At 40.0% G+C, this 24,130-nt stretch overlaps 1 protein-coding gene across 1 annotated transcript; it reads left to right on the top strand.

Moving 5' to 3' along the window:
- Positions 1-558: 558 nt before the first annotated feature.
- Positions 559-21,833, top strand: LOC118563205 (lysosomal alpha-glucosidase-like; the record flags this gene model as incomplete). Its single annotated transcript, XM_036137387.1, is given in 20 exon segments — positions 559-669; positions 1,777-2,340; positions 4,223-4,368; positions 6,553-6,718; positions 6,959-7,055; positions 9,514-9,633; positions 9,884-10,002; positions 11,963-12,094; positions 12,182-12,292; positions 14,496-14,609; positions 15,721-15,805; positions 15,903-16,020; positions 16,158-16,291; positions 16,580-16,731; positions 17,553-17,701; positions 17,787-17,928; positions 18,028-18,126; positions 19,852-20,016; positions 20,141-20,287; positions 21,089-21,833. Coding segments are annotated over 20 exon segments (2,919 nt in total). The 3' UTR covers positions 21,152-21,833.
- Positions 21,834-24,130: the final 2,297 nt, after the last annotated feature.

Raw genomic sequence — 24,130 nt, 5'->3', positions numbered from 1 at the left:
TTATAGCTTAACATTTTCTGCTGCTAAAGTTAGCAACACCAAAACGTACCAAATGCTAGATATTAGCATGCCATTGTCTTCAGTATGTGTTTTTGATGCTTTCATTGCGTTAGTACTTAAACATACCCTTCTAGTCTGTCAAACTTTGCTTTAATTTGTAGCGACATTTCCCCTTTTTTGTTGTTGTTGTTGAACCCCCACAACAACAGCCAAATACAAGAAAGGAGAAGGAATACTCAGTAAAAAATACAAGTTTTTACCAGGCAAACATTGTTTTACACGCATTGCTGCTCTCTGCATACTATAAAGCAGCAGTATTACATTCGTTTTAGACTAATTATGCCAAAATAATGACAACGAGTTGGAGTATAAATAAGAAATTCCTTTTGTGTGTGTGTGTGTGTGTGTGATGTAATCAATTCCTTTAGGTTGGTAGATTTAAAGTATTAGATTTTGATCATGCCTGTTTGTTTGTTCACTGTATTGGATTTTTGATCAGTAAGAAGAAACACGTGACCCACCCTAAGCTTTACCTGCTTTTGTCTAACTCTGTGACAGACTCACATTACCAGAATGGTGTCTTACAAGAGGCTGAATCCAGAAAACGTTCAGTTTTCAGGGGCGGTTTTATCAGAAGAACATCATCGTCCAGTTCAAGAAGATGTGGCCGTGAGTTCCCTGCTATTCTTTGTGTTGTTTAGTTAATTTTTTTTTTACGTCTTTGACGATGACCTTTTCGTCAACTCAAAACTCCAAAAAAGGGAAGTGGGATCTCTTCTCTATCTTTGCTGAATTTCCTGATTTATATGTGTGTTGACCCTTTCAGCTTGCAAATGTGTATTTTTTAGATATTAAAAGGGATTTTCTTGTCTCTCTTCCATAAAGACCAGATTTGAGTGGATGACTAATAGTTGTACTTTTGACAGATTCTCCTACCTTGGTTGTGGATCTCTGCAGGTCTTCCAGAGTTTCAATAAGCCTCCTGGCTGTTTCTCTGATCAATACTCTCCTTATCTTGCCTCTTAGTTTGGATGGAGAACCATGTATTAATAGTCTTTCAGCTTTGCCGCAACTTTGCCATTTTCCATTTTCTTATAATTGTTCTGTGTTCAGCTCTGTGTTCAGAGCTTAAGGTATTGCTTTTATACAAACTTTATCTCTGACCTTTCTATAGTCTTCCTCGGTTTTGGTTAGAGATCTGAAACCCTAGTCCTGAGAGGCCAGCGTTCTGCAACTTTTAGATTCGTTTCTAGTTCAACACGCTTGAATCAAATAAATAATTTTGTTTTTTGCAGAGCTTTGCAGAACTTGATTGCATTCCCACTTGATGCAGATGTCTAGGACCAGGGACTCATCTAAAGGTTGCTGGACACTAGGTTATGGGGGCTGGAGTCTGGGTCATCTAGTCCTAATCGAGCAGAAAGCTGTTCTTATTCTGAGATTAAATTACACACTGGTGGATTCTAGTTATTAATTGGGCAACTTCTAAAGGTAAATAATTAGACTGGAAAATGGCTGTATACAAATGCACCCCACGAATTTTAGGTTCATATTTGAAAATCCTTTTTTAACTTAGGTCTGTTTTTCCTTCCACCTCTCAATTATATACTATTTCCTGTTGGTCTATCACACTCATTTCCAATAAAACACATTGAAGTTTGTAATTGTAAGTAACGTCACAAAATGGGTATAAGTGTAAGGGGCATAAATATTTTTGCAAACTGCTGTATTAAATGTGTATTTTTTTCTTTGTTTTCCTTGTTGTTGTTTTTTAAGGTGCCACAGCCCGACAACACCTCACTGCTTCCCCGAAGGCTGTCATGCTCAATCACCAAAGCTGTTTTAGTACTCGCCTGCCTGCTGCTGCTCCTCTTTGGAGGCTGGCTGCTCCACACCATACACTGGCTACGCAGCACATCTGGCCAGGCACACAGACCACCGGTGCCAGCGCCAGGGCAGGGTTCAGGCCCAGTATTACAAGCAGAAATAAACAACACCGTGACTGCTGCACGCGCCAAAGCTTGCAGTGTAACCCCGGAGGCGTGGAGGTTCGATTGCTACCCTGAAAGGGGGGTGGTTGTGAACCGGGAGTTGTGCGAGGCAAGGAACTGCTGCTTTATCCCTGCTTCTAGCTCCACTAGAGGTAAATCTAGGAAAAATGGGATCCCGTGGTGTTTCTATCCTCCCGATTTCCCCTCATACGCTTTGGTGTCACTGAATGACACGTCGGTGGGACTGAAAGGTACGCTTGTGAAAGATGTGAAGACTTACTACCCCGGAGACATCCTTACTCTAGAGATGGAGATACGACATGAAACAGAAACGCGTCTGCGTGTCAGGGTGAGTAAAGAAGTTTTAGTTTTCTAAGCCTGCTCTGATTTGTTGGGCTTGCACAGGGTGACTGCTGGGCTGTTTCACATGTCCTATACAATCTAGGTAGTTTGTTCTGGAGAATGTCCTGAGAGGTTTTTGGGACATGGACTGTCAACGTACAGTTTAAGGAGATAAAAAATGTCAGACGAGGAGGTCAGGAATGCAATTGTTTGCCTTTTTTTCACGTAAGCTTACACGATATCTTTTTGAGCTTCTAAATCAGTGTAAACTTTGTTCTGAACTGCTGTAAGCAGCACAAACCTTAGATACGTTTTAACAAGAGAAGATATTTCTATTGTTCTTTATCTGTATCACACAGACTGATATGTACTGGCCATTTACCTAAATGGGGTTGCAAAAACATTTTTTGACCAATGCTTTTGTATCCCTGTGATGCTACTGCATATCTGCCTCCTGTAGGAAGGCAATCTGCTTTAAGTAGGTATCACCCCAACGTCATCAAAGTGAACCTCCGTCCAAGTTTCAAGTCACAGGCAGACTGACACCAGTTCTTCTCAACAATATCCCTGCAATTAGGCACCACCCATCCATTCTTTTGACTCAGACCAGTTTCACAATCCCTGTTGCTGAAAATCACACCATGATGCTGCCACCACCATGTTTTTTTATATCCCCACCCTGACTTGTTCTTCTTAACAACTTCACCCCTGACTCGTTTGGCGATCTCCTTGGTTTTGATGATAACATGCCTCTTGCTTAGTGATGCCTTTGAGAAAAGGTGTGTTTATACTGACAGATCATGTGACACTTGGATTGCCAACAGTTTAACTAACTTCATTTCAATAATTACGTGACTTTTGAAGGTAATTGGTTGTGCCAAAACCTTTTAGGGGTTTCATAGCAAAGACGGTGGATGCATGTGCCAATTTTCAGTTTTGTAAATTTTACATTTTCTCAATTCACATCACCAACTTAGAATATGTTGTGCAGATCCATCACATAAAATATGATTTTAAAATATTTAAATTACATGTTGGAATGTAACAAAAGGGGGCTGAATACTTTTACAACTAAAACCAATATTAACTTCACAGAACCATAATTTAAGCTCCTGCTGTGCTAAGCAGATGCTCTGTCTGCACCGATGAAGATTAAAGTTACCTCAGATTACGCTGTCCCTCATGTTTTATGTATCTCTTTTCCATCACATCTGGTTGAGATCATTGCATTAAATACTCTGCATGCTATCAAGTATTACAGAAGCACTTTGACCCAGTTGTTTCAATCATTAACAGCAGCAAAGCTCCAGTGACATGCAGGACAGTGGGTCCTGAGGACCTAGATTGAGAACCTTTGAACTAGATGGTTAAACTGAGATCAGACATCTCTTTCACAAGCGGCCTCAGAATTCAAAACAAATTATGATTATTTTTATCTATGTGGTATAGCGGTAGTTTATTCAGTTTAATCATTAGTTGACCACTTAATCAATGACTATTTAACCCCTATAAAGTGGGAAGAGAACTGGACCTTCAGCTCAAGATGGTCTGATGGTTAAATACGGAGAAAGAATTAGAACAAAGTGAAATCACAGGAAAAGTAACTCTTTCCTTATACAGTAGCACACAAATGCACTTTATTGACCTCAAGCATAGACCCAGATAAAACAGGTTTTTAGATTTGCCAACATATATGGCAAGCTGGGAAACACTGGGACTGCTCCTTTAGAACTACCCCTGTGTCATCCTTTAAAGATCTGAGCTAGGTTTTGTATTATATAAGAAAAGTTTGTTGTTTTTGTTTGTAGATTTTGTTAGATGCATATTTTTTTGCTCCATGTTCTAAACTCTGCTACGTTTATTATTCCACAAACTTCCCTGAATCACAGATAACGGACCCTTCAAGTTCACGCTTTGAGGTTCCGATCACCGTGCCCACTGCAACAAAGAAGGCAGAAAATCCTCAGTACATCGTAGAGATTTCTAAGCAGCCTTTTGGTCTCACTGTGAAGAGGAAATCTACTGGAACTGTGCTGTGAGTCTGACTGTAAAATGTTTTAGTTTTTATCTTTACCAACACTTCTGTTTTTAACAGTTATCATGAATTTCTCCCACTGTCTTTTCTTTTGCTTTTGATAATGTGAACAAGTTTAAGAAGAAGAGTGAGTTAACCAAATAAAAGGGATTTTTTTATGTTTTGGGGGGTTTTGTGAAAGATTTATGTTGATTGTTTGTTTATTACAATGTAGGGGTGTAATGGTACACAACAAAGTGCTTTACTATTTTCATTGGTTTTAAAGTCATGGTTCGTTACGTTTTTAGTTTACTTCAATCAAGAGAAACAAATGAAAAGTGGCCACTATAGAACTGACTGGAGAATGGGTATTTTCTTTTAATTAATACAGAATAATTAATAAAAGACATGAGGGTATAGCCACTAACTGGATGGATGGATGGATGGGTGGATGGATGGATGGATTATACAGCAATAAAACAACTTGAAAGCAGTCAGTCTTGTTGTTTAGGATATTTTCTTATACTTTGTAGACATTTGCAACTAAAATAGGTTTAAATTACTCTGGAGTATTTTTGATATTTAGATAATTTAGTGTGCAAGATGTACTTAAATACACTCAAATCATTTCAATTCAGTTTCATTTATATAGCGTCAATTAACAACCTGTCATCTCAAGGCACTTTACAAGGTCAAATTCAATCAATTTATACAGATTGGTCAAAAAGTTTTCTATCTATGGAAATTGCATCAAGTCAGCATTCACTCCTCGTGAGAGACTGTAGAGTAAGAGTAGAAAGTCATCTGCATTGTTGATGACTTTGCAGCAATCCCTCATACTGAGCATGCATGAAGCAACAGTGGAAAGAAAAACTCCCGTTTAACAAGAAGGAAAACCTCCACCTGAACCAGGCTCACAGTGAACGATCATCTGCCTCTACGGACTGGGGGTTAGAGAAGACAGAGCAGAGATACAAAAACAAAGAAGCACACATTGATCCAGGAATCCTTTCTACGTTATATGGTAATAGCGGATGATCTTCCCTGGATGATGTCACGGCTAAAAGAACGCCAGACCAGGTGTAGCTGCTATGAAGAAAAAAATTACAGAACAAAAAGTTAAAAGTTTAAATAACAACAAACAGTGCAAATTGGAAAACAGTAGGAGAACTCAGCAGTGACAAAAATAGACCCTGATGTCCTCCAGTAGCCTAAGCCTATAGCAGCATAACTACAGACATAGCTCAGGGTAAGCTAAGCCACTCTAACTATAAAATTTGTCAAAAGGAAAATTTTAAACGGAGTGTTAAAAGTAGACAGGGTGGCTGCCTCACGGACCAAATCTGGGAGTTGGTTCCTCCCATTCTACTGCCTCCCATTCTACTTTTAGAGACTCTAGGAACCACCAGTAGACCTGCAGTCTGAGAGCGAAGTGCTCTGTTAGGAACATACGGGGTAATCAGAGCTCTGATATATGATGGAGCTTGATTATTAAGTGCTTTATGTGTGAGAAGGAGAATTTAAAATTCTATTCCTGATTTACAGGAGGCCAATGAAGGGAAGCTAAAATTGGAGAAATATGATCCCTCTTGTTGATTTTCATCTGAACTCTTGCTGCAATGTTTTGCATCAGAATTGAATTGTATTTTGTGGACTTCCTGATAGTAAATAATTACAATTGTCCAGCACTGAAGTAACAAATGCATGGACTAGTTTTTCAGCATCATTCTTGGACAGAATATTTCTAGTTTTGGCGATATTCCATCTGTTGGAACACCCGTCTGGTCAGAAGGACTCGGTACTGGTGTGTTATTGCATCTCACATGCTGTGGAGTGTTTTGAGCTGGCTGAATGCTGCAGGCAGATATATTTGGACTTTGGCTGATTTTTCTTCAGTCCCAGTGATGTCTACATTAAGCTTGACATTGTTTCAGCTCAGCAATTCTTTTAAGTACAGCGCGAGCTACATACCCGCTTTTGGAAGGTGCGTATGCTGACATGAAGCTCGGGTTTGGTCCACCTTTCTTTCTCCACTGTAGCTGCATGAAAAACCTTAAGGTTCCTAAAATAGCTGATACTGCTTGATGTTTTGTTGAACATGTACTGTTACACCCCTACTACAAGTGTCTAAGCCATATGCATTTGTAAAATGAATCTGCACGCAGTAATGTGTACGTTGTTTTTATTTTTCTCTCATTTCATTAGCCTGAACACCACTGTGGCTCCGCTCTTATATGCTGATCAGTTCCTCCAGTTTTCCACCGCCTTGCCCACTCCGTTCATTTATGGCCTGGGTGAACACCGCTCCAACTTTTTACACAACGTTGAGTGGAACACGCTCACCATGTGGGCCAGAGATGTTCCCCCTATGGTAACAGCACAGCACTCATTGTTCTGTTTGTGTTTTCCATCGCTACAGTGCAGACGGGACTAGTTTTTAAAGTTATTTCAGCCATAAATCTTTATTTATTTATTTTTCAAAAGTTGGGCCTTTGATCAGGGTTGGGACAGATAATTGAATACAGCTATGATTAATTTTATTATTATAACACTCCTTGCAAGATACACTTAAAGTGAAGAAAGTATAAATGTGTTTATTCCTTGTTTATAGGAACGGACGAACCTGTATGGGGCACATCCATTTTATCTGGTGATGGAGAACGGCGGCGATGCACATGGCTTCTTCCTGCTGAACAGCAATGCAATGGGTTAGTCATCCAGATACTCCCTAAAACAGATCAGGTGGCGTTCTGGTAAACAGGAAATTGAAGCTACAGTTTTGATCATCACTGTACACAGATGAAACTGAAAGTACAGAATTTCACAACAGTTTCAGTGAATAATGCTGGAAAAGTTAAGAAACGCTTGAAAAGCTGAAGTTGGTCTTTTCATGTGATTAATTTGAGTTTCGTAACTTCACCTCAACTTCCCAGTTTTGTTAAAGCCTCTAAAATGTACACGTAATAATTTATTATTGCAAAGCAGACATAAAATGCTACACTCAAAGTTACATGAAGAACAATAACATTCTTTTAGGTAGATTTTTTTTTTTCCCTTCCTCTTCTAATATTGGATATTACTAATAGAGAGTAATAATTAAGTAAATAATAAGTAATGTATGCTCAATATATTACATTTTATTTTACTATTTTTATTCTTTCACAGTTCCATCTATAATGGGAATGACTCTAGTAAAGGGGTCTTCAATTCCTGTCCCCGAGGTCCGGTGTCCTGCAACTTGAGCCTAATAATCAGGCCGTTAGCAGGACTCTGGAGGACTTGGCTCCATCCGAATACCCTTAATAATAGCTCCCACCTCCTGTTTTGTAACCTTTCCCGGGGTCAACAGTAAGAACTCTATAGCAGGGAGGAAAGGAACCTTGGACTGCTGTGCCAAATTCAGACAGCCTTTAACTCCGACGTCATTACATGACGGAAACGCACATGAATGATTCTAGTCAAATCCAGGCCTACAGCCTTCCTAAAATTAACTACAAAGTGCACACTCTCTGCTCCCTGGACATTTTTGTTGATTTCCGTGAGGTGGGCTGTGCTGATACGTCATGTAACGCAAAGAATTGTGGGATACCTTAAGGCTTCTTGGCGCCGGTGAGGGATAAACTAGCTATGGGAGGGAGCATACAGGCTACTTTTCCTACCTCCTTCCTCACTGACTGCACTATTCAGACAGCACTTATCATGGCGACCGCTGAAGCACTTCTGCTTTGGCTGAACAGTCCTTACTCTGTAAGGGTATTTTACTATGGAGCTAATTCAGCCATTTGATTCAGGCATGTTGGATCAGGGACACATCTAAAACTTCTGGGACACCGGACTTCGAGGACTGGAATTGAATAAATGATGGCAATGAGGGGTTTTTAATTGTTTGTTTTTCTAAATGGGAATTAATATACAACTAAAGACTTTAATGAATTTTACTATTAAAAGTTTGGTGGCAAAGTCTGGGTTTTTGGGTGATATTATCCAATTTCACACATGATCAAAATTAAATATGTATAAAAGCTCCAATATTTAGTTACACACGGCCACTAATATCTGGTTAAATGCCTCTTAATTTCCTGCTATTGTACTGGTTGGTGTCCATTTTGAACAGGGCTACGATCAGACCATTCCAAAAGCTTAATGTTGGACGATCCATTTCCAAACAGTTGTGATGTGTGTTTCGTGCCTAATAATGTTCTGGTTTCAGCTGTTGATTTGATTTTAAGTGAAAGGGTGCTTTAGTAGATAATTCATCTACCTTGTGCAACACACTTATATCCAATGGCAGCAAAACAAGCCCTCAACATGATGCTGTCACCTCCATGCTCTACAGCTTGTGCATTGTTCTTTGGTTTTCAAAGCCTCACCTTGACTGTTCTGAACTTCTTACATGTTTGTGTTCAAATGGCTTAATCTTTTTTTTCCCCACTCTAACCATAACACATTTCTACAGAAGGGATTTTTCTTATTCGCCATGTAGGCAGAAGCAGATTTCATTGATGATTGAAGGTGTCCGTTATTGTTGATAACGGACACCTTCAAGCACCTCTTGGTCAGCACCCGCTCAGTTCATGGTGATTTAAAACTTGCTTCGTTGTGAATCGGGACACTGCTGTTCAAGCAGCTCTCAGTTCATGGTAGTCCTGGTGGTTCCTGGGGTTTGTCTAAACACACTGCAGGGGGGAACAGTTTGGATCCGATGGTTAAATCTTGGACACAAAACACAAATGGACACAAAAAGCAAAATTGTCATTGAAAAAGATAAAACTGGGTCTACTGAAATGGCCTTGGCCTCAACCCTATTAAATATGTATGAACTGTGCTTAAAAGCCACGTCTCTGTTCCAGGAGTCCTACAAATACCAATGTCTACCAATTCAGCCAAAATGAATGGTCAAATATTTCATTTTTACGATTTTGATCCAGGTGCCAAGAGACTTGTGCATCCAGTTCATGTTTTTAAAATTCAGTGTTTCAGTTATTTATAAAAACACAACGATTGAGATTCATCTTTAAGAGCCCAGGAGTAAAATTACATTCATGCCCGTTTTGTGTGTATGACAGCTGCATGGCTAAAGTCCTTGTTGGGTTTGTCTTAAACCTGCAAATAAAGGCCTTGTTTTCAGGTTTCCTGATGTTGAACTTGTTTTATGTGCTTGATCAGATGTGGTCCTTCAGCCTGGCCCCGCCCTGACCTGGCGCACCATCGGGGGGATCCTCGACTTTTATGTGTTCCTTGGTCCCGATCCGGGATCAGTCATTGAGCAGTATGTGGATGTAATAGGTCAGTAAGACTACTTTAATGAAGCTCTATAACTGATATTGTATGACTGAACAAACCCAAAGGTGGTACATGTTAGTCGTCTTGACCAAGTTGATGCTACACAAAGGAATAAAAAGCATGTATTATCTTTTTGAAAGGCTTTTATAATGAGATAGAACACTGAAATACAAAAACAGTCAAATATGGTGACATTTCCTCAGTCACGTTAAGATCCTTCTGTTTCCTCCCATCTTGGCTTCCCTCCCCACAGGACATCCAGCCATGCCAATCTACTGGGCTTTAGGATACCACCTCTGTCGTTGGGGCTACAAGACCAGTGATGCCACCTGGGAGGTTGTCAGGAACATGAGGGATAATGGAATACCACAGGTAAAATTTGCTCCCTTCCCTTCTCTGTTGTTGTTGTTTTATTCTGCAGTGAAATTATGTCATAAATGATTTTCTCACAATATGACCAAAAGGAATCCTCAAACACGGACAAGCCTTCTCTATGTTTTAGATGCTTGTTTCTCTAAATGAGTCATTTGTTTGCTTCTTCCTTTTAAGGAAGGAACATGTTTTTCAGATACACTGCTGATACTTCTTTTTAAAAACGATCACAAGATGGACCAGTTCTTGTTTTTTGACTTAATTTTCTTAATGTTAAAATTCAAATGTAATTGAAAATCCAACTTTTACTGTAAGGGTGAATACATGTGTGATACTACTATATGTACTGCCTGTTGTATGTTTATACCCCAGGATCTAAGCAAAGCATTGATTAGTTATACAGCTGTACGACACTGACAAAAATCAAAATTGCGATTTATTTCAACCATAATTATTTAATTTTGACTTTTCTCTGCGTTAGCCACAAGCAACAATAATGGCCTGTAGATAAAGATGTATGTAAACAATGACTGTTTAAAACGAAATGTTTTTTCTTAATCAGAATATTATTATTCAAGAGAATAGCTTGTGGAGTTGGACATCAATTCTTGTTGAACATAAAGTGCAGCAAGCAAGTCTATGTATTAAACAGTTTGACCGCTACTTAAATGTGTGGTGAGATTCCTGAAAGTGTCTGGTAAAAAAGTATAATTATACAAATTTAATAATGATTATAAAATTAAGTTTAAAAATAATAATTATACATTTATACAAAAATTATCTCACTGCTGCAACTCTCTTTCCTTCCATGTGGAGGCAAACCCACTTTAAATATATTACCGACACCTAAAGGACGCGTCTGATCCATTAATTGTTACATGGCCAAAAATTGCAGACCTCTGCGATTTGGAAATTGCGTTTTTAAAAATTGCGATTATATTGCAAATGCCATTAATTGTACAGCCCTAATTAGTTAAATGATTTATGCCCACTGCGACATGTGCTGGAGGAGCTGTAATGCTCATTCAATGGCCCTGGAAGCTTTTTAAGAGTGCATGGCATCGTGAACGCTGAAATTTTTACTTTCAGTTAGAATATAACTTGTCGTGTTTTTCATCAGAGTAATGATCAAAAACATTTGGCCATATCAACACAGAAATGCTGCATCAGACACACAGTCAGCCTTCTTTCAATTCGATTCAGTTCAATAAAATTTTATTTAAATAGCGGCAATTCATGAAACATGTCATCTCAAGGCACTTTCCAAAGTCAAATTCAATCAGATTATACAGATTGGGTCAGATTATACAGATTGGTCAAAAATGTCCTATATAAGGGAACCGGTTGATTGCATCAAAGTCCCGACAAGCAGCATTCACTCCTGGAGAAGCGTAGAGTCGTCTGAATTGTCCATGGCTTTGCAGCAATCCCTCATACTGAGCAAGCATGAAGCGACATGCTTGCTTTCATGACCATAGCAGTCTACACACCTAAATGGAGGGTGTTGTATATTATTGAATAGGGCTGGGTATCATCTAGGATGAGCCTATTCGATACGATTCTCGATACATAGCTCAGCTTGATTTGATTTGACTCCAATATCGATATTTATTACTTTCAAATTAATGCTCAAAGTCATTCAATTAACAAAACCAGCCAAATATTATATTTATATTCAATTTATTGAACACTGATATATTAACAGGAAAATAAAGTGCATTTGATTCAAAGCATTTAATGTATCACAGAAATAAAAAATGTGCCCAAAGGGACGAATCCTGTTGGCCATTCCTCAAATTTGTCTCACTTGCACTTCCTCACTGTGAACAGCTATGGCACTCTGTAACACCGCCCTCTAGAGGTTAGGAGGCATATTGATATTGAAAGCCAGAATGTCGATTTTTATGCACAGCCCTATTATTGATAATGGCTGCTGTTTGATATGTTTGCTTGATTTCAGGATGTTCAGTGGAATGATATTGACTACATGGACAATGCAAAGGACTTCACTTTTGACCCAACAAACTTCAACACCCTTCCCGATCTTGTCAAGGACCTGCACTCTCACAACCAGACCTACGTCATAATCATGGTATAGAGATGTTTACAACTGCTGTCACCTGTCATGGATCGGATTGTGTGTGTGTGTGTGGCTAACTACGTTATTTTCCACCCATAGGATCCAGGAATCAGCAGCACACAGCCGGAGGGCTCATACTGGCCTTTTGACGAGGGGTTGAAGAGAGGAGTTTTTATTAAGGACGCTGCAGGAAAAACCCTTATTGGGAAGGTGAGAGAGACGCTGCATGACAACCTTTGCTGGTCACGTCCCTCTGTTTTCTGCAAGATAAGCTATGGTTGCAGCTGCAGTTTAGATAAAAGGTTTTAAAGCTGTGATATCTGTGTTTCCGAGATTAGATTTAAGTGCTCAAGACTTCTAGTCAGCTAAATTAAACGTCATTGTATTTATGTGGTAGTCTTGATAAGAGCTAGATAATGAAATAGATCTTTATAAGCAAGAGAAATGTTTTTGCAAGGTTCCTTCATTTAGAGCGACAAAGACTTACATGTACTTTGCTGTAGAAAATAATTGGGATAGTAGATTTAGGGCTGCATAATATCAGGAAAACATGCAATTGCAATACCGTTTTAATCAATAAAATCGTATTAAAATAGATCCAGTTTTGTTTTTTCCTTACAGTTACATTATGGGTAAAATGTCATGCATGAATGCATGACATTTGAAATAATATCCTACCGGATATTGCTTATAAAGCATACCTTTGAGATTGCGATGGTGACACGCTGATACCGCAGGGATTTTTGGGATTCAATATACTGTGCAGCTCTTTTTTAAGTTTGTAAACCTAACCTGTTAACTTTGTTGTCGCACAATTTAAAAAATATCTTATTCAGCCATGAGTGTTTAAAAAGAGTAAAAACGAGGACAATCTGCAGTAAACGAGAGTTTTGAACCATCAAAACTTCTGTTAATGGCAACAACAATCAAATAAATACTTAATAATTAACACTACAGTGTAAGATTGTGTTTGTATCAAATGCTCATGTTTCAACACATAAATTGCGAGATTTTTTTTTTTTACCAAATAAGTCTTAACTTCAATCCAGTCGTCATTAATGTTTTACTGATGGCTAATAATGCAGAATGCTTAAGGGAAAAACAGGAGACAAATGTTGCTTTAAACATTGAACAATTTCAGATTTCATTATCATTTTACATTTTCTGGGTCACTCTATTATATATTAAATGTATGAATCACTATAAATATAGTTCTTTGAATAGGCGTTTGCCTCTATATGTTTCCTTTAATCAAGCAAATTTTAATGATCCTAATAACTGGCGGCGCCCCCTTTCACAGCAGCAGCTGCCATCAAGTTCTAGCCATAATTTTATTGGAACTTGGAGGAACTCTTCTCTGAATTGGAGAGTTTTTCAACATGAAGAGCCTATTTAAGTTTATGTCACAGCACCTCAGGCGGATTTACCCCTGGGCTTTGACTAGGCCCCTGGAAAACCTTAGTTTAGGTTATTTTTTTGGGCACACTTGGAACTGTACATTCTGGAGGGCTTTACATCATTGTCCTGCCGCATAACCAAAATGTGCTTTAGCTGAAGGTCACAAAGTGGCGGCGTTTGAACTTTATCCATCAAGATTTCTTGGTAAAGAGACGTTTTCACACACTTAGCAATTACCGTAAATAATCCAGGTCCTGAAGCAACAGAACAGTCTCCTGAGTTGGTTTTACGGCTGATGTAACAGCACTAATGCTTTCTTAAAAGTTTTACTTTTGCCATTTTTAGTCACTTTATCCCAAAAGTTTTCAGGATAATCTAAATGCTTTTTTGGAAAATCTGAACAGGGCTTTTGTGTTGTTTTTGCTTTCATGGGTTTTCACATGGAAAATCTCCCATAGAGGCAGTTTTTTTCTGTTATTAATGAAGCATAAACACTAAATTGAAGCAAGCGATGCCTGCAGTGTTTTAGATTTATTTTAATTAACTTCCTGGATGAGTTGTCTTTGCGGTCTGGGATTAATTCTGGTTCGCCGGCCACTTCTGGGATAGTTCACCACCGCTGCTTGTTCATTTGTGGAAAATGGCTGACACCGTGACTCGCCGGTGTCCTATAGCCTTAGTAAACACTTTGTAACCCTTTCCAGACATATGACGATGACATTGTTTCTAATCTCTTCTTGAAACCCCTTCAGTCAGAGAACAACAGGTTGAGTTTTCAAATCTTTTAGCCTACTTCAAGTTGTCAAGACAGGCTGGATTTTATTGTGACTTCTGGATGCTACAGATCTGTCAGTAGTCAGGCCTGGGTGTGGCTGGTAAAACTGAACTCAGCTTTCCACAAATGCAGCTAATCATAAACAATGATTTACCAATGGGAGGGAATCTATATGTTTAGATGGGGCCTGGTTGGCTTGGTTCGTTTTAAGAAATGTTTTTTTCCCTGTTTGTTTTGTAGGTGTGGCCCGGGCCGACAGCATTTCCAGATTTCTCTAATGAGGCGACACATGAATGGTGGTATGAAAACCTGCAGAGGTTTCATGAGAAGGTGCCATTCGATGGATTGTGGATTGTAAGTTTAAAAAAAGAATCTTAAATTCACAGCATTTTATCACATAGAGGGCCTTGCTGTGATAGTCGTAATGTTTAAACTTGTTCATATTTAGTCCCGTTCAGTGAAAGCAATGGAGGTGATACATCAAGGTTTTTACTGATTCAACAGTAGTATTGCTTAATATTCAGCTACTTTTAGTAAAACCCAGTGTTATCTATTTTCTTTGTGAAGCATCATGAAGGACAAGGAACGCAGCAGAAAGGTTATAGGGAAGTTTAAAACCAGGCTTTACTTAAATAAAACAATATTCCCCTGTTAAATCCTGTTAAATCCATCATCCAAAGACATAGAACAATGGAAATCCGCTATGGCCATTAACCTAAACAGGCCAGACAAGGCGAGCGTTTTTATCAGTAAGGTAACTCTAGAGGAGTCCCACAGATCCGCAGCTCAGGTGTGAGAACCTGCCGACGGGACAACGATCCGTCGAGAACTCTGCAAATCTGGACTCTGTGTACGAGGGGCAAAAACAAAACCAGTAGAAGTACCATTTTAAGTTTGCCACTAGAAATGCAGGAGACACCAAACGTATAGAATGGGCTCTGAGACCAAAACAGATGTACAGCGAAAACAGACACGCCACATTTCCATAAACAAAAGCCAGTCGGGGTTATTAGGAATATGGCCACCACCAAATAAGGGATAACGCTGGAAGAAATCCTGTTAGAGGCTGCTGAAGGGGTGATGGGGGCAGATGTTCTCCTTTCAACAGGACAGCCAGAGCCACGATGTAAGGCTTTAGATCAAAGCAGAACTGGGTTGCAGAATTAGCCTGACAAAGTCCAGACCCAAGTCTAATTAAGATTCACAGACACTTTCCATCAAAATGTGCAAAGCCCTTTGAGGACTTGAAGCTTTAATTTCAGCAAAACACTAATCCAGGGGGTCTGATTATTAATCCATGCTACATTTTTCCAGATTAAGCCTGCATCACTTTCCTTCCACTTCAGTTTTCTGCTACTTTGTTTCGCTCTAATGCTTAAACGCCAGGAAAAATACTCTAAAGTCTTGGGTTTTAATGTAATTAAAGAGGAAAAACGTGCAACCCTTTTTTTAAATTCTGTTTTAGGACATGAACGAACCTTCAAACTTTGTGGATGGATCTACTGATGGCTGTCCGAGAAGTAGTCTGGAAAATCCACCTTATACACCAGGTGAAATGCATTCAGTCCCACAGCAAACCAAATATGGATCAACATACAAACCGTCCATCAGATGTAAGACACGGGGCTTTTTTTTTCTCTCTTTCAGGTGTGCTGGGAGGTTTGCTGAGATCTAAGACTGTGTGTGCTACTGCACAACAGAAACTGTCGACTCATTATAATTTGCACAGCCTTTATGGACTCATGGAAGCCAAAGCCACCGCAAGGTCTGGACTTCAAATGCACACTGAGAAACACCATGAAACATAGCAGGAAATACCTTTTGTAAATTACACAGATACTTTATCTTCTTGCCTAAATCTTGTTTTAATTTTTTGTCTCCCCCCTTTTGTGTTGTTTTCAGTGCCCTGAAGAGGATTTTGTCAAAGAGACCATTTATAATCTCCCGCTCCACGTTCCCCAGTCAGGGGTTGTACTCGGGCCACTGGCTGGGAGACAACAGGAGCCAGTGGAAGGACCTTTACACTTCCATCGCAGGTAAGTAGCTCAGCCAAATTTCCTTACGTTTATAAGAATATCATGATATATGCTGCCAGAAAGCTTTGAGTCAGCTGTTGTCCACAGACATGGGTCCGCCTCCTATTTTGTGCGTCTGTTGTAGTTTAAACAGATTCATTTCGTCATTTCTTGCAGCCATTCAAAAAAATTAAAAGCATTACTTTTAAAGATGTAATCTCTCCACCAGATGACACCAAATCTCACTCACTGTTTCCTGCAAGTCATTTTGTGTGGTTTATGTTTTTAAAATCTCCTTATTTCTTCTAGGTATGCTGACCTTTAACCTTCTGGGTATCCCGTTGGTGGGAGCAGACATCTGTGGCTTCAGTGAGGAACCGCAGGAGGAGCTGTGTGTCCGCTGGACTCAGCTGGGAGCTTTTTATCCCTTCGCAAGAAACCACAATTCCCTCGACTTGGAGGTGAGGTCCGCTGATTCGAGCAAAGAGGACTTTGCTACGTGTAACTATATCACCCGTTCACACCAGAGACGACGTAACACCAACATATCTCACGACACCAGGGAGGAAAAATGGCAAATTTCACACAATTTGTACGTTTTCACTCAAGGCTTTATACTACAGTCATTCACCCATTCACACCCTGACGGTGGTGAGCTATGTTAGCAGCCACAGCTGCCCTGGAGCAGACTGACAGAGACGAGGCTGGCAAACATCGGCGCCAACGGATCCGTCTGACCACCACCAGCAGGCAATGCGGGTGAAGTGTCTTGCCCAAGGACATAACAACCGATGGAAAAAGCCAGGGTATCGAGCCGGCAACCCACCAATTGCAGGACGAACTCCCTGCGCCACTGTTGCTTCAGTAAAGTCAAAATTATAATTCGATGCAGTTACTGTGTGTAGTTTAGTGATAAAAATCCCATTTCTTATTTTTGAATTTTGTTTAATATATGTTAAATTATTAAATGTGTTTTTCTTTTAAGGACCGCATTTGTGTTTACGGAGCTATAATTGACATTAAGTAAAAAAAACAACAACAACACAAAGTTACCTAACAAGAATATAAGAAGCTGGTAATATTCTTTCATAATCACCTTTATCGTTATCAGAATAGTACAACAATATATGATGATAAAATGTAAAGTCCACATCGCCCCCGGGTGTCAAACTCACACCTACTGATTCAGCTCAGGCGGGACGTCGGTCCCAGAACTCGGTACCAACTTCATCAATAAATGTCTCTCGTTCTCAACCTTTTTTGTGACGTTTTGTTTCTTCAGCCTCAGGATCCGACAGCTTTCAGCCCGCTGGCGCGTACCGCCATGAAACAGGCCCTGCTGCTGCGTTACTCCTTCTTCCCGTTCCTCTACACCCTCTTTCATCACGCTCACGTCAAAGGACTCACCGTCGCTCGGCCGCTCATGTTTGAGTAAGCAGAACGCTGATTTCCATACTTTTGATCATGGGGTGTGGCGCTATTATGGGGTGTGACCTAAGCTCCGTCTAACCACCAGGTTTCCTAAAGATGGAAAAACATACGGCATTGACAGACAGTTTCTCTGGGGGAGCGGCCTATTAGTGACTCCGGTGTTGGAGCCTGGAGTCGACCATGTGGACGGATACTTCCCAGAAGGTCTGTGGTACGACTACTACACGGTAAGAAACGCCACCGGTAAACGATGCTTCCATAAAGGGTAATAAAGCAGCTGTAACCTGGTGCTTAATCACCTACGCGTGTCCCTTTGAACGTCCCAGGGCGACTCGGTGAGGAGCAAAGGGGAAGAACTTCGTATGAGTGCACCGCTGGATAAAATCAACCTGCATCTGCGTCAGGGCTCGGTTATACCGACACAGGTATGGCGCACCTTGTGACGCTTCCTCGTCTGTTCGCGTCGGACTGAAAAGACTAGATGGACGTCAAATACAGCTGTTTTATACATGAAAACGTGTCTATTAGAAGCAGGGCTTTGAACCGGTTCAAGGAACGAAAACGAAAACCGGGAACTTTTTGTATTTTACAGGGAACAGAAACGAAACCGGAAACATTATTATTTGTTATATTCTGGAACTGGAACACTTACTTAAAAATAATGGTAACCGGTTAATACCGGTTTTATTTCGTTCCTCAAAGTTTTCGCTGCCTAATTAACTAAAAAAAAAAAAGTAATTATTTTCCTGCGCACGTTACCATGACGGCTGAGATTCACTTCCTGTGTGACATCACATCACACATTCGCTGACTGAATGGAGAGAGAGCGGTGTCTCCACTAGAGCTACACATCTTAAATAAGAGGTAAATTACGATCCATCGTTAAGTAAAACGCTCATTCCAAACACAATATCAATAGCTATATTTGTCAAACGAAAGGAACAAAATTAACCGTTCCGGGAACAGTATTTTTTTTTTGTTCTAACCGGTTCGGGAACGTCAATTTATTGGTGGAACTCATAACCGGAAACGTTATAATTCCGTTTCTGTTTGGAACGAACCGATTGGGGGAAAAAAATCGGTTCAAATCCCTGATTAGAAGTGGTATATTGATAACCTGACAACAGCCAGCTGCATGTTTCGCTCCGCCTAGCTCCACTCACATACATCTGGGACACCGCTCATTCAAATTGATTTCCCCAACCAAATTTATGGTCTGGCCAATCAGGACGCAGGGCGGGTGTTTCATGGATGTGACGTAGTGGAGAAGTGACCGTGAGATTCCAACAACAATGGCGGCTCGCATCGAGGAAGCAAGCGTTAACATTGATGCTGCTATTTCTTCTGTGTTGTCCAATCTATCTGATATTGTTTCCTTAAAAGAACATCAGAGAACGGCTCTGAAAGCTTTTGTTGGTGGAAACCATGTTTTCGCCCTTCTCCCGACCGGATTTGGCAAGTTTTGTTTTCCGGGGCGCGTCCGCGGACGCGGTTAGCGCGAACCATATAAGGAGGCCTTTAGTCCTCGACGCGGTCGGCCCGGGATCGTCTCTGACCCGCGGCGCTTTGCCGCCTGTCTTCCCCCCTCTTCCTGTCAGCTCACTGTCAATAAAATGCATGCCACTAGAGCCACAAACATAAAAAAAAATGTTTTTCTTTCCTGCGTCGGTCTCATCAGCGTCACGGGTTAGCTTCGGTGTGAGTGGTTGAAATAGCACGTCGATAAAGATGACGGACAAGTGGCTTATCCAATCATATGCAAGGAGTTTTGATAAGACCCAGCCTTCAGTAAAGGCAATTCCTATGGCGGTGTCCCAGATGTATGTGAGTGGAGCTAGGCGGAGCGAAACATGCAGCTGGCTGTTGTCAGGTTAGTATATTGACACTGATATACATGAAAACAGTGATTCTTGAACACGTTTTCTACACAAGCTGGAAACGTTTAAGGTATTCCCAGGTTTAGAAAAACAAAACACTTTGTCCGATGTGTGACCCATCTCTCTATGTGTCCCTCGGTCCACACGTCCAGGAGGAAACGCTGCGGGGGAAACATTGTTCTGATCACATGTGTTGGTTCGTTTTCTGTACCAGAACGAGTCATGCTTTGACCCCCCCCACCCCTGCTGTCAATCATTTCTGCCTCTAACCAGGAGCCCAAGCTGACTCTGAGGACCAGCAGCGCCCAGCCTCTCCATCTGGTCTCGGCTCTTTCCGACGACGGCTCGGCCAGCGGAGATCTGTTCTGGGACGACGGAGAGACCGTCGACAGCTACGAGGCGGAGCAGTACACATACGTCGTGTTCAACGTCTCCCAGGTTCTCTAACATCGCTTCGCCAGGGTTTTGTTTGTTTGTCAGAGGATGGTTAGTGGCAGCCATCTGGGATTTCATAAGAATGAACTGCAGTGAGTCTTAACCCCTGGTGTTCCTGGTGTTTTAGAACCTGATGACGTCCCAGGTGGTTCACAGCAACCAGGAAGGGTCCTTCATGACGGTGGACTCGGCCTCGTTCTACGGGGTCCGGGACAAGCCAAGCAGAGTCCTGGTGAATTCCCAGGAGGTCCCGTTCAGCTACGCAGAAAACCAGGTGAGGTCTGGTGTTCTGGGGAAGGCGACGTTGATACCTGGGGTTGTTTTTTAGGGATAAGTCGGCAATGTTTTCCTCTGAACCGCTCCGGATTATGACCATGAATAGATTTTCAGTTTAATCCCGTGGACTCCATCATAAATAAGAGACTCGGCATCTGAAAACTTGCTGACTAATTATTAAGACTGAGTTTTAGCTTGAGTGAAAAGACTTTTCATTTGTTTGTTTTTAAAAAGGCACGCAGCCATAAATCAGAGCTGAATGTCAAATATTTTATGTTCACATCTAAGACACTTTGATGCTTTATGAAGCTGGGTGTATCACTACAGGATGTTTGCCAGATTTTACCTAAAGGTTTCTCAGTTTGCAGCTTTTACTCCTGTTGAAAAGGGGAGCATAAAACTCCTTAAAAAAAAAAGAAAAAAAAACTTTAGCACTACTTTCTTTTTAACATGTTCATCCACATCACGGGCCAGATTACCTTTCCGGTTCTCACTGAGAAAAACGGACTTTCTGATAGGAAGCTTAATTTTTTTTATCGCGTCCTTCAGCACCTGTGGAGGTCAATTAGTGAAACACTCAAAGATATTAAATCTCAAGAGGAAATCCTGGATTTAAATCTAAACTAAAAGCACAAAACAAACACATTGATGAAGCTGGAAGAGGAAAGTTTGAAGGCGTTCAGAGCGAGCCGTCCTTTATAAGAATAACAGCCCAGTTTGTTTTAACCTGAAGTTGTTTTTGTTTTATTTGTTCTTGTAAATCTGTTGTAATTGTCCCTGTTTGCATTTCTCCCCGCAGGTCTTATCAGTGGCACACTTGGGTCTCAGTCTCATTCAGAACTTCACCATCAGCTGGATGTAGTGACCGTATTAGGTGGTTTATTTGCAGCCGGACACAGAATATAGTGTTTTACCCTTTTTGGCTTTTCAATCCAAGACACTGGATGCAAAAAAAATGCAAAGAGCCTCTATCTGTGACACTTCCTTGCTGAGTTACTGCCTTTAAAGCGCAGGGTTTTATTTTAGCTTTCTGCTTGAAAACTGGGCACCGAGCTCAGAGGACAAAACCACTGGAAGGCGATCCTTTAAGGCATAACAAGCTTATTTTCAGTGTAGCACCCATCTGTTGTTGAGAGCGGAGCTCACACACCAAGCCGGACCCTTCATTATGGTGGCTGCTGTTGCTAATGAGGGCGTTGTGGTTCCAAAGTTCAGGTTAGAACACCATTTTGGGTCGGAAAACAGGATACGAGCTCTTTGGGATTACTTTTTCTTTTTTAGAAATGATTGCGGGCGTCAATAATTCAGCATAAACCTTAGATTAGATTTAAAAACAAGCCATGGGTAGATCGAACAAACGTGGTTAACGGGACTGCATTTCTGCTTTTGTAGCGTTCACCGAGTAATGGCTGAGGTCCGAAACCAAAAAGTTTTGCCGCTTGTTAATTTAGAAAACAAAATGTTTTATCAATCAGAAGTGAAAGTATTTGGGAGTGTGAGTTAATGTGGGTTTGATTTTAAATAGGTTTTTCACCAAAAAAAAAGGGGGTTAATGTCTGACATACTATCACTGATCCTCTTACTGTAGTTTTTAACCCAGCTTTGTTATTCAGACCTTTCATAACGAAAGCTTAATCTTAACTAGAAAGCTTGATTTTGTTTTATCTTCAGTATCACGAGAACAGCATTTTTTTTTTTTAAATACTCATCTGCAGGAAGGTGATGTGCAATAAACAAACAGGAGGGTCGTCTTCCATCCTTAAAATGTGACGGATCTGAATGTAGTTTTAGGATTTTAATGAAGTTGCATGCAGACTTTTTGCACTGTTGTTGCTACAGTATTGTAATGTTAGGGAGGGGGTGCCTTATCGTTATTTTCTTATTCTAAGAGTATTATTTGTTTTTAACTGCTTATCATAAGCAAGTTTCCAACACTGACGGCTGTGGTACGGTCGAGCAGAAAGCCGTTTTAGATGAAGATTGGTTAGATTCAGCAAACATTGATGTGACGTTAGACTTTCATCTTCACCAGAGTTTTGTTTCTTATATTTGTTTTTTTTAATGTGATGTCATCAGTGCATTTCATTACAGAGTTTGGTTTTAAGTTCCTTCTTTTTTTCTGTAAAGTCTCTTTTTCTTTTTTCTTTTTTTTTTTTTTACCGGGAATTCAAACGAGATTAAAGTAGAAAAAAAGTCATAAAGTTTGTAGCTGATGCTGACTGAAATCAACAATTTGGATTTAATATTGTTTAGCTTGTGTTGAATTCACCACCACAAGAGGGCGCAATTTCTCAGTCAATGTGTTTTAGGGTACTGGTTTAAATTATTTCAGGAATTTTGTGCATTTTCCCTTTTTAGAGCTGTTATACCTCTAAATCCACAAAGCTCATAAAAAAACAAGACCTCTTACTTTATTATCTAATTACTCCTTTTTTTTTGGTGCCATTAATAAGAGGAAGTTTGTGACTTTATTCTAGGCAAAGTATTTCTTAACATTGATGGGTTTAATGCAGATACTCATTTAATTTGTTTTTTCCCATTTTACATTTCTGTGTTCACTTGAATAAAAATACATCAATTTGATGGATTTTAACCTAAGTTGTCTTTTTTGTGATCAATAAATGTTTGAACTGTTGAAAAATCTAAATTTCTTCCCTTTTACTGAGCATAAGGTAAAAAGAATTATTCAAGGCAAAGAAAGTTAATGTATTTTTTCATTTTAAATCAAATGTGTTACAGATGATGTCAATGAGCAACAATTTGGTTTCAATAAATATGATTTTTGAAACTTGATTGCATTTTCTGTATAATTATTGCCTCTCTTTTGTGGTTATATTGGCACAAGTATTGTCTTTAGACACACACGTCTGTAACTACACACCGATCTTAATTCAAAGGATTTAATTTGGTGATGGTTTCACACTTTTGATGCCGTAATGGCTTCAACTCTTCTGGAAAGACTTTCCACAAGGATAGGAAGTGTCCTTTTGCAGCATTTCAGGCCTACCATATGGAGGAGCATGGGTAGATTTGCTCTCCAAAGGGGAGATCTCAAGATGAAATCCTAATTTTGTAAATTACTTTATTCAATCAAGACTGGATCCAGCATCTTGTAATATGAATCTGTGTTTGAATGACCTTTAACTAGTTGGATTATTTGTGTATTGGTGCACACAATGTATGAGTGAGTTTGTCACCTCAGTTGTTGTAGTGGAGAAAATAGTAGAAGGTGTGCAGCGCAGCATTCAGGAGCAGCAAACGACAGATGGACTCGACTCCGGAAGGCCGCAGACCGACACAAGGCACCACCCCAGGACAGGGTCGTCAAGTAATTTGGTAGGAAAAAAAAAATCTAAAGTACAAATTCTGGCATTTTAAAGACTAAAATGCACAAAATAAATGCAAAAAATAAAATGCAAAAATCTGTTTTTTGCATTAAGAACAGTGCAAAGTACTTCCAATAATATCTCACCCATCCAATTGTAACGGGATGGGTGCCAAGGCGCTGGCATAAATACTCCTGCCTTACATTAGTGATGTTAGACACTGATGTTGGATGTAAATGTCTGGAAGGTAGTCTCTGCTCTAATTCAGGGGTTCTCAAACTTTTCGTGGCCAGGGACCCCTTAGCAGTGGTAACATTGTTCTGAGGACCCCTTTAGATTCCTCATGCTGATAGTATTTTTAAACAGCCTTTTGTGCTGTTAAATGCATTGGGAATTATGTATGTTTTAATATATATGTATAAATACACCTAATATTCGAGATTTGGTGGAGATCAGATCCTCATTCTCGATAAAGCCAAACTCGATATAACTGTTGTCATACTTCCTAATTTTAG

Source organism: Fundulus heteroclitus, chromosome 5 (genome assembly GCF_011125445.2).
Source record: "Fundulus heteroclitus isolate FHET01 chromosome 5, MU-UCD_Fhet_4.1, whole genome shotgun sequence".
NCBI lineage: Eukaryota > Metazoa > Chordata > Actinopteri > Cyprinodontiformes > Fundulidae > Fundulus > Fundulus heteroclitus.
This window is presented reverse-complemented; position numbering and strand designations above follow the sequence as displayed.